The sequence below is a fragment of the Eptatretus burgeri genome, chromosome 6 (assembly GCF_056783735.1).
Source record: "Eptatretus burgeri isolate ZD-2024b chromosome 6, Ebu_testis_v1, whole genome shotgun sequence".
NCBI lineage: Eukaryota > Metazoa > Chordata > Myxini > Myxiniformes > Myxinidae > Eptatretus > Eptatretus burgeri.
The window spans coordinates 103,493,046-103,505,103 of record NC_140966.1 but is presented as its reverse complement, the minus strand read 5'-3'; the positions used below and the strand labels follow the sequence as shown (position 1 = coordinate 103,505,103).

The window sequence follows — 12,058 nt, the reverse complement described above, 5'->3', positions numbered from 1 at the left end:
ACACGGTTTGGCAGCCATGTTGGATTTACTCTAAAACCTATAAAAGTCTTCTTCTCCAGAATGGCTGGACAAATCGAGGAAAAACCTCACACAAATGTTCCCCAAACCATAGGTGTAAAAGTTTGTTGAGGATTAATTGATAGGTCACATGGTTTGGCAGCCATATTGGATTGAAGAAAAATATTAAATAATTTTTTCTCTGGAACCGCTCAATCAATCGACGTGAAACTTAATATTTATGATCTAGTAGGGATAGGGAATAAATGTTTTAAATTTCAACTTGATCGGACGTGTGGTCTGGTAGCCAGAATTATTTAATTTTTTGATGTGGGTTCTTTTGTTTTTTGGGGTTTTTTATTTATTTATTTTTTATTCTTGAATAGGGCTCACTAATCTGTGCCTGCATGGGTTTGGGGGTAGAGGAGGAGCAGCTGAAATTTGAATCCTATCCAGATTCCTCCTGATGACTTCATCTTTGTTTTTTTGCTTCTTTGGGTTCCTTCTGATACTCCAATGCAGGACTGTACCTATTTGGTCTTCCATTTGTTTTGAATTGAATTTATTTTAATCCCATTCTAAATTCAATTGAATAATGAATTATACATAGATTTAAAAAACACACCCGTGCGGGAGTGACGGTCATTTCTGCGAGAAAATATATAGCCTCCTGAAGGTAGGGCGGTTTTTACAAACTTTGAAGTCACGTGACGTGAAAACGAAAGCGAAATTCGAAAATCCGTCCTGACGAAATTTAGATATTGTCCCATAAATTCATATGCCACAATCAAACTCAAGATTGCTTGAGAAATGGCGGAGGAGATAGATTTTGAAAATCGTCATTTTCGCATTTTTTGCCAACTTTGAAGTCACGTGACACGGAAACGAAAGCGAATATAGAAAATCCGGCCTGACAAAATTTAGATATTGTCCCATAGATTCATATGCCACAATCAAATTCAAGATTGCTTGAGAAATGTAGGAGGAGATAGATTTTGAAAATCGTCATTTTGGCATGAAAATCGTCATTTTCGCATTTTTTGCCAACTTTGAAGTCACGTGACACGAAATCGAAAGCGAATATCGAAAATCCAGCCTGACAAAATTTAGATATTGTCCCATAGATTCATATGCCACAATCAAATTCAAGATTGCTTGAGAAATGTAGGAGGAGATAGATTTTGAAAATCGTCATTTTGGCATGAAAATCGTCATTTTCGCATTTTTTGCCAACTTTGAAGTCACGTGACACGAAATCGAAAGCGAATATCGAAAATCCGGCCCGACAAAATTTAGATATTGTCCCATAGATTCATATGCCAATCAAATTCAAGATTGCTTGAGAAATGTAGAAGATAGATTTTGAAAATCGTCATTTTGGCATGAAAATCGTCATTTTCGCATTTTTTGCCAAATTTGAAGTCACGTGACACGAAATCGAAAGCGAATATCGAAAATCCGGCCCGACGAAAATTTAGATCTTGTCCCATAGCTTCATATGCCACAATCAAATTCAAGATTGCTTGAGAAATGGCGGAGGAGATAGATTTTGAAAATCGTCATTTTCGCATTTTTTGCCAACTTTGAAGTCACGTGACACAACAACAAAAGCGAATATAGAAAATCGGGCCCGACAAAATTTAGATATTGTCCCATAGATTCATATGCCAATCAAATTCAAGATTGCTTGAGAAATGTAGAAGATAGATTTTGAAAATCGTCATTTTGGCATGAAAATCGTCATTTTCGCATTTTTTGCCAACTTTGAAGTCACGTGACACGAAATCGAAAGCGAATATCGAAAATCCGGCCCGACCAAATTTAGATATTGTCCCATAGATTCATATGCCACAATCAAATTCAAGATTGCTTGAGATATGTAGGAGGAGATAGATTTTGAAAATCGTCATTTTGGCATGAAAATAGTCATTTTCGCATTTTTTGCCAACTTTGAAGTCACGTGACACGAAATCGAAAATCCGGCCCGACGAAATTTAGATATTGTCCCATAGCTTCATATGCCACAATCAAATTCAAGATTGCTTGAGAAATGGCGGAGGAGATAGATTTTGAAAATCGTCATTTTCGCATTTTTTGCCAACTTTGAAGTCACGTGACACGAAAACGAAAGCGAATATAGAAAATCCGGCCCGACAAAATTTAGATATTGTCCCATAGATTCATATGCCACAATCAAATTCAAGATTGCTTGAGAAATGTAGGAGAAGATAGATTTTGAAAATCGTCATTTTGGCATGAAAATCGTCATTTTCGCATTTTTTGCCAAATTTGAAGTCACGTGACACGAAATCGAAAGCGAATATAGAAAATCCGGCCTGACCAAATTTAGATATTGTCCCATAGATTCATATGCCACAATCAAATTCAAGATTGCTTGAGAAATGTAGGAGAAGATAGATTTTGAAAATCGTCATTTTCGCATTTTTTGCCAACTTTGAAGTCACATGACACGAAAACGAAAGCGAATATAGAAAATCCGGCCTGACCAAATTTAGATATTGTCCCATAGATTCATATGCCACAATCAAATTCAAGATTGCTTGAGAAATGTAGGAGAAGATAGATTTTGAAAATCGTCATTTTGGCATGAAAATCGTCATTTTCGCATTTTTTGCCAACTTTGAAGTCACGTGACACGAAATCGAAAGCGAATATTGAAAATCCGGCCTGACCAAATTTAGATATTGTCCCATAGATTCACATGCCACAATCAAATTCAAGATTGCTTGAGAAATGGCGGAGGAGATAGATTTTGAAAATCGTCATTTTCGCATTTTTTGCCAACTTTGAAGTCACGTGACACGAAAACAAAAGCGAATATAGAAAATCTGGCCTGACAAAATTTAGATATTGTCCCATAGATTCATATGCCACAATCAAATTCAAGATTGCTTGAGAAATGTAGGAGAAGATAGATTTTGAAAATCGTCATTTTGGCATGAAAATCGTCATTTTCACATTTTTTGCCAACTTTGAAGTCACGTGACACGAAATCGAAAGCGAATATCGAAAATCTGGCCCAACCAAAATTTAGATATTGTCCCATAGATATGCCACAATCAAATTCAAGATTGCTTGAGAAATGGCGGAGGAGATAGATTTTGAAAATCGTCATTTTCGCATTTTTTGCCAACTTTTAAGTCACGTGACACGAAAACGAAAGCGAATATTGAAAATTCGGCCCAACAAAATTTAGATATTGTCCCATAGATTCATATGCCACAATCAAATTCAAGATTGCTTGAGAAATGTAGGAGAAGATAGATTTTGAAAATCGTCATTTGGGCATGAAAATCGTCATTTTCGCATTTATTGCCAACTTTGAAGTCACGTGACACGAAATCGAAAGCGAATATCGAAAATCCGGCCCGACCAAATTTAGATATTGTCCCATAGATTCATATGCCACAATCAAATTCAAGATTGCTTGAGAAATGTAGGAGGAGATAGATTTTGAAAATCGTCATTTTCGCATTTTTTGCCAACTTTGAAGTCACGTGACACGAAATCGAAAGCGAATATCGAAAATCCGGCCTGACCAAAATTTAGATATTGTCCCATAGATTCATATGCCACAATCAAATTCAAGATTGCTTGAGAAATCTAGGATGAGATAGATTTTCAAAATCGTCATTTTCGCATGAAAATCGTCATTTTCGCCTTTTTTGCCAACTTTGAAGTCACGTGACACGAAAACGAAAGCGAATATCGAAAATCCGTCCCAACCAAAATTTAGATATTGTCCCATAGACTAATATGCCACAATCAAATTCAAGATTGCTTGAGAAATGGCAGAGGAGATAGATTTTGAAAATCATCATTTTCGCATTTTTTGCCAACTTTGAAGTCACGTGACACGAAAACGAAAGTGAATATGGAAAATCCGGCCTGACAAAATTTAGATATTGTCCCATAGATTCATATGCCACAATCAAATTCAAGATTTCTTGAGAAATGTAGGAGGAGATAGATTTTCAAAATCGTCATTTTCGCATGAAAATCGTCATTTTCGCCTTTTTTGCCAACTTTGAAGTCACGTGACACGAAAACGAAAGCGAATATCGAAAATACAGCCTGATCAAAATTTAGACATTGTCCCATAGATTCATTTGCTACAATCAAATTCAAGATCGCTTGAGAAATGGCAGAGGATATAGAATTTGAAAATCATCATTTTCACAACTCCAAAGGCCTCGTGACCTTGACCTTGACCTTTGGTGACATTGAAAGTCATACCATCATGTACGTCTCATCGACCTCTATCAGGATCACTAATGACCAGATCTTCTGATTCAACTTCATTGTGAACGGATGGACGGACCCATATTACCCTTTCTCTCACCAATATTATTAGGTCATTGGAAATGACCTAAAAACGTCATGGGTCAGGGTCAGGTGTCCAATCAAAGTGGGACGTCTTGGTACCCGGTCATCATTGCCAGCAGTTATAAATTGGCAGCTATAATTATGTCTCTTATTAATTACGTAACAAGCCACACAAAAAAAAAAACTCAAATGAAATCCTTGTGTGGGTCTGCAATATCTGATTTCTCTTTTTCTTGTTGAGTTTGTAATTTAAAGTTCATTTGCAGATCTGATCCACATTGTAAAGGTTGAACCTGAAGAATTGGATGCCTTGGATAATAAAGGTGAGGAATGAGTTGGTTTTCCTTACTTATTAGCAAATTATTTTTTGAAGCTTTCAACAATTGAAAATGATTGCTCATCCTATTTTCAGAAAAGTGAAGATAACCTTGTGGAGGATCAACTATCATGGCAAATTTCAGTGTGAAAAAACACACGATCCAAAACATTAAATTCACATCTAGATGTGAAATAAGTGTTTTATATACGAGTATATACAGTACATCCTCCCCACTTAAGTCTAATGATTAATCTCTGACCTCAAATAGACATGGTCATTGATGAACTAATTGGTGCATCAAAGAGGCTGCCCTATACATTGTTATTCTACAACTATAAAACAAAACAAATTTCACCAAAATGTTTCAACAAGACGAATTGATCAACTAGAGAATTTATAGAACACGATATCACATGCACAAGTGTTCAAGTATATACTTCAATTTCAATAAAATAATGATTTTAAAGAACGTTCAAAAAATCTGTAAGATTAGCTCCTGAAGCAGTCTTATACACCACATTATACACTGTAATAAGACAATGTTAGGTCGCAGCTTAGGAGATTAAGGCATTATTAATCAACATAGAACACAACATCAATCGGCATCATACATAGCCATATCATCGGCTTCGTCTTCACCATGATACAATGCCCTTTCACATGCCACGTTCTCTCTTATCTGTGTTATCTCTTCTGCTTATCTGCGTGCCAAGTTTGAACAAGATTGGTAAATGCATGTCCGAGGGGGGAGCAGTACTCCATCAGACTGTGGATGAAAGCTTTATGTGGTCAGGAGCTCAGGTGTGCCAAGGAAGGACTTTGCACGACGGAGGATGCCCAGTTGGCGACTGGCTTTGGAAGCCAGCTTGGAGATGTGGCTTTCCCAGGAAAGATCATGGCAGATAGTGAGACCCAGAAGCTTGAATGAATGTACTTCTTCAAGAGGATTGTTGAGAAAGTACGTAGGGGGGGCGAGGGGGGGTCCAGACAGTCGTTTAGGAGAGACATGGTGAGGGTGTGAGATTTGTCAGGATTGAAAGACATATTTCAAGTGTTTTACCAGATTGTGATTTTTGTCCAGATCTGCAGAGAGTGAAAAGGCTGTTGTCTGCCGATCAGAGGGATGAGAGATGGTATGACAGAGGGTGGAGTCATCAGCAAAGAGATAAAGAGGATTTTCCAGGGAATCTGAGAGATCATTGATGAAAACCAGACAAGGCACAGGGCCCAGAACACTGCATGGAGGAACTCCAGCCTGGACGGGAAGAGGTGGTGAGAGAATTTCATGAAGAGCCACGCGTTAACTGCGACAGGAGAGGAAGTCTGTGAGCCATGAGTGGAGAGTGCCTTGGATACCCATAAGAGGAGAGTTTGGTGAGCAGTGCAGGATGCCAGACCATATCAAAAGCTCGCGATATGTCTCGGGAGATGGCTCTAATCTCATGTCTGGCATTTCGGACCTCCATCCATTGTTGGGAAAGCAGAAGTAGCATGTCCAGGGTTGAGTGACCTGGTCTAAATCCAAATTGATTGTCAGAAATCAAGCCGTTGGAGAAGAGGAAGGATTGATTCAATTGATTCAATTTTGGTGAAGATCCAAATCGAGATCCGGATCCGATAATTTTTTTTCAGTGATTCTTCACCATTAAGAGATAGTGATAAACCGATATATAGCAAGATATCTCAAAGTGTTGTGGATGGATTCGGACAAAACTTGGTGGATAGGTTGGATGTGTGGCAAAGACTAATTGATTCGATTTTGAAGATCTGAATCCAGATCTGGATACGAGAATTATTTTCTTTTTAAAGTGATTCTTCACCATTGAGAGATCGGACCAAAAACAATCTAGTCCTGTATAGCATGATATTTCAAAAATGTATCGGGCCCGATATATTCTCGTGGATCAGGCATTACGTGGCGGAGGTATGCGTTCCACATTACGTGGCGGAGTGCCCTTCCAGTTAGATTTGGAAAATATCACATTATACATGGGTCAGTGTTCAGTTGGTCTGACTCCTCCCCAATAAAATAATGTGCAGCCATTGCATGAAGCAGCACAGATCTGCAGGCCTGAATGTTACTCCATGGCCCAGGGCAATTGGAATGATCCTAAGTATATAACCATGATGTATTATACATGCATGTTTTGGGTTATTTTTAATATGAAATGGGAAAAGTCTAGAAATTATTATAATGAAATATGGTGGGTTAGAGTTTCTTCTTCTTCATTTTGATTGCGGTGTCGGCTCGAGCTTGTGTGAAAGCAAACTAATTTTTATCTCTGGCTTGTTATCAGAGTTGTCTTTATTGGTTTCGAGTCTAAAAAGATATCAGTAATTGTTTGATTTTTCTTTTATTTTGCCGAATAGATTCAAACTCAGTGCATTCGAGAGTTTCTTCTTCGTTTTGGTTCCTGTATCGGCTCGAGTGTGTGTTAAACATAAACAAATGTTGTTTTTTAAAATCTCCCGAACATTCATTGGGACCAGTAGGGCACGTTTATTACAAAGCAATTCTCTCTCTTGTTTGTCTAAGTCTCCCTCTATTTTGTCCTTCACCTCTGCCTTCGGTGTTCCCTCTCTCTCTACCAGTGCCTTTGTTCTGTTGTGTCTTGATATATTCAGTATTCTTCCTCTTCCATGAACCTTGACCTTGCATGCAATGTTTTTCTTGTTTTCTCTTTATACTGAACCAGGGATCCCATCCGTAGAGTAGATAATTTTCCTTTTGGAAACGGGTGTAATTCCATGGATGTGCTACATACGCAAACAGTTTGCTCTCAAAACACTCTGCCTTTGGCATCCAAGGCCAACTCCACACATGGCGTACTGATTTCCTCTATTCTCGTAGCCAACGTGTGGCACTCAACGGAATCCTTTCATCTCCTCTCTGTGTCAAGACTGGAGTGCCCCAAGGCAGTGTTCTGGGCCCAGTCTTGCACTTAATCTTCATCAACGATCTATCTGACCCTTTGGAAAATCTCATTTATCTATTTGCTGATGAATCCACTCTCTGCCGTGACATAGCTCATCCTTCAAACAGACTGACACAGGCAGCAGCATCTTCCCTCTCTTCAACCCTTGACAAAATGAACTGGAATACCTCGCTTCACAAACACACATGTGCATTGTCTCTTCGTACACAGTTGCCATTGTACAACCTTATAGTTCGAGATAAAAACCAATAAGAATTATTTTGGTCTACCATTACTTTTACAAAAAGGCCTGAACAGTTTGTGAGAAAAAGCGCTGAAATAAGTGAACATTTTTGTTTAATCTTTGGCCATGGTTGACATCATTGAGAGCCTTAGATTTGACTCGGAGTGCCGTGCTTTTCAGTCAGAAAGATTAGTTACATTACTTAAATGTATGTGTGCTGTTTAAATAGAGAACAAATCATGAAGTATGTATCTGGCCCTCACAGAGTTTAACAATATTTGGCGCTCGGACAACGAAAGGTTCCGTCCGTACCTTTGGTGTAAAAGATAATGTGTTGAGACTCTCAATGACTGGAAACAAAAAAAACCTAAATCCTATTTATGTGTGATATGTTACCCCCAAACCTTCTGCCCTCCTCAGGCAGACAAACAGAACATGTTCAGAATTCTGACACAAGTGTTCCAGGCTGCAGTCCTGAAGTCCAAGTCAAACTCCTCATAGAAAAGCAAGAACAGCAACTATGCACCAAGAAACCTCAACACAGCTTGACTGGCACGAAGACTGGATATGGTGACAAGTTGAGCAAGCATGGAGAAAAATCCACGATTGCTGAAACATCATCCTACACATCAAGGCTTTTGCGAAGCAACCTGAACAAATACATGGTGGAAAAGCCCAACAAGTGTGAAATTTGCAACAAATCGTTTTCAAAATCAAGTCTCTTGAAATACCACATGCGTATTCACACTGGAGAGAAGCCGCACAAGTGCACAGTTTGCAGCAAATCCTTCTCCAGATCTAATATTTTGAAAGCTCATCTGGGAATCCATACAGGAAAGGGACTCCATAAGTGTACATTTTGTAACAAGACATTAACGCATTCGGGCTCTTTGCAATCTCATATTAGAATACACACCGGGGAGAGGCCTTACAAGTGCACGTTATGTAACAAGACATTTCTGCAATCAAGCCATTTGCAATCTCATAATAAAATTCATACGGGAGAGAGGCCTTACAAGTGCACAGTCTGTAACAAGTCGTTTTCAGAATCGTCTCCTTTGACGAAGCACATCAGAATCCATACAGGGGAACGGCCATACATTTGTACAGTTTGCACAAAGGCATTTGCACATTTGAGTAACTTGAAACAACACGTTAGAACTCACACTGGAGAGAGGCCCTACAAGTGCACGTTTTGCAACAAATCGTTTCTCCAGTGGAACCATTTGCATTCTCATCTTAGAATTCATACCAGAGAGGGGCCTAAAAATGTGCAATCTGGAACAAGTCGGATGCAGAATCATCTCCTCTAATGTATCACATCCCAATCCATACAGGGGAAAGGCTGTACAATTGCACAGTTTGTAAAAAGGCATTTTCACAGTTGAGTAATTTGAAACGGCACGTTAGAATTCACACCGGAAAGAAGCCCTACAAATGCCAGTTATGCAGCAAAACATTTCGACAATCCAGCAATTTGAAATCTCATAATAGAGTTCATATTGGAGAGCACAAGTACAACATCTTAAAAGTACAACAATACAGGAACTAGAAAATGAAACATCCCACAAATACCTCAGAATAGAAGAAGGGCCCCAGGTACAACACAAAATATGCGTAAAATAATCAGCAACTAGTACCTACACAGAATAAGACTCATTCTGATTTCATCCCTCTCCCCAAGAAACAAAACCAAAACGATAAACCAACTTGCAGTGCCGGTATGCCAATATAGCTGTGTAATTATAAACTGGCCACCATTGGAGATCAAAAATCTAGATACCAAAACAAAGAAACTTCTGATTATTCACAAGATGTTATACAAAAACCAATGCATATTGAGGTTGGACTCATCAAGGTGAGAGGTAGGAGCTGGTTTAATGGAGATTAACAAAGTGCACAGAACATCATGTGTCAGACTTGTGGAGTATGTGAAAAGCACAACAGACTACTGGATGAGATTTGTACACAAGCAAGAAAACAACAAACCAGAAAATGGATCCATAATCCAATTAGCAACACACTTCCAAAAAACAGGTGCAAATTATGAATACTGCACAGGAAAACAAAACAGAAACAAACACAGTCCCAATAATTGCAAAGAAAAAAATGGAAAATTACAAAAATAAATATCAGCAGATATAGTCTGACAAATGGGAGAATGACAAGAGCAGGAAGATTCAAAAAATATCTTGACAGGATAGGGATCGACAAGGAAGGCTCTTTGGAATGGTTAAGAAGAGGTTAAATTAATTAGGATGGATAATGAGTCATCATCAATGCCCAAGACCAAGGACACGACACGAATACCTTTAAGAAAATGATGGGATTGAGCCAATCGGACAAATGCAAGTTTTGTGGGGAAGAAACAAAGTACCAGTCACCTCTCGGGATGTAAAAAACTCATGTCAGAAGCTGTACACAGAAAGACATGACAGCGTCTGTAGAGTAATCCACTAGCACATCAGAAAACATTTCAACATCCTCATCCCAGAACAATGATGGAAACACCAACCAAGTTAGATCCTTGAAAATGAACAAGTAATATTCACGTGTGATGAGATGATCCCATCAAGTGCGAACATTGTAAACAAAGCATTGCGTCTGGACATAGTGCTCAAACATAAAAAGGAAAAGTCGGCATTGCTGATCGAGGTTTCAGTTTCCAATGACTTTGGATTAAATGCTACAGAAATTAGGAAAATGACCAAATACCAGGATCTGAAAAATGAGGTCAAGAGGACTTGGAAATTGAAGAAAGCTGAAATTATACCAGTGATAGTCGGAGCCACAGGAATGATAAATAAAACCCTTACTGAGTATTCAAAAATAATTCCAGGGAATATCACTACAAACGAGCTGCAAGTGGAGACTGTCAGAAGTTCAGGGAAGATTCTGAAAAGAGCACTTGGAACGAGGCTATGAGAACGAAGTTTCACAGTTTGGTTCATGAATCATGATCCTTTACCAAAAATAGGAGGTGGAGATTTGGAGTTCTGGGAGTTCAAACTTCCTCCTACCTCCTGAAACTCGCAAATGGAGATGACAGCCAATGAGAGAGACCTTGCACATGCATGTTTTGCAGCAAGACATTTGTACGATCAAGGACTTTGAAATCTCATGTTAGAATTCATACCAGAGTTAACAGGAACACACCGACTGTTTATGGAAGATTTAAATGTCTTGGAAGAACAAGTAAAACGAGTAAAATGGTATCCCGAGGACATTCCCCATGTGCACATATGGCCAAGATCAATGTGACGAGTGCACATTCGTACCAGGTAAACTGACAAAATGAACAACGTAAATACCAACCTAAGAACAACGATACAAGAGGTAGAAAACGAAGCTTCATATCAATCCCTTGGGGTAGAAGAGGGCCACCAAATCTCTCTCGAACAAATTCGCAAAACAATATTGCCAAGGAATACCGACGTAGAACAAGGCTAATCCTCAAAACATATCTCTCCCAAAGAATAAAATCAAAGCAATAAAAAAACTCACATAACCAATGTTCCATGACAGTTGCAGAATAATAAACTGGCTACAACCAGAAATCAAATGTGAGATACCAAAACAAGGAAACTCCTCCATATCCACAAAATGTTCTCAAAAAAAAAAATCCTGTGCATTCGGAGAATGTACCTGCTGTGATGAGAAGGAGGTGGTGGCCCGATGGAGATCAATCGAGTGCACAGAATGATAACTGGAGTTTTGGCTGAGTAGGTGAAAAGCTCAGACTTTTCACATACTCACAGACTACTGTACATAAAGACTGACAACAAGCCAGAAAAGGAATCTCCAACTTAACTTGCAAAGAAATTCCAGTAACAGGTGCGAACAGAAGATACCACACATAACATTGAAACAACAACAAATATAGCCCCAATGAGTGCAAAGAAGACAAAGGAAAAGTGTAAAACAAAATATCAAATATGCATCGATAAAAGAGCAGGAATATGTTAGAAAAATAGATGGACAGCTTTGAATGACTCAGAAGAGTGATAACTTCACTGGGAGCAAGAACCCAAGACAAAGGTCACCTGACCAGTGGCTATAAAAAGATTGCAGGATTGATTCAACCGGACAAGTGTATGTCTGTACGGGAGAAACAGCATCATCACCTCCTCTCGGTATGTACAAAACTCATGTCGGAACAGTTGTACACACCAAGGCACAACAATGTAGAGTCATCCACCAGCATATTTGCAAACACTTTGATCTTGCAGTCTCAGA

The 12,058-nt window shown here is 38.8% G+C and overlaps 1 protein-coding gene across 4 annotated transcripts in view; it reads left to right on the top strand.

Annotated features, from left to right (window-relative positions):
- The window catches only part of LOC147025500 (uncharacterized), a 186,633-nt gene that overhangs the window by 33,406 nt on the left and 141,169 nt on the right, over nucleotides 1-12,058 (top strand). For 3 of the 4 annotated variants that reach the window (XM_085886971.1, XM_085886972.1, XM_085886974.1), the window contains one exon: nucleotides 4,611-4,667. The exons of the other annotated variant lie outside the window; for it this stretch is intronic. In XM_085886971.1, the coding sequence (XP_085743097.1) occupies nucleotides 4,611-4,667 (57 nt within the window). The remainder of the gene's footprint in view (nucleotides 1-4,610; nucleotides 4,668-12,058) is intronic. 4 annotated transcript variants of the gene reach the window in all.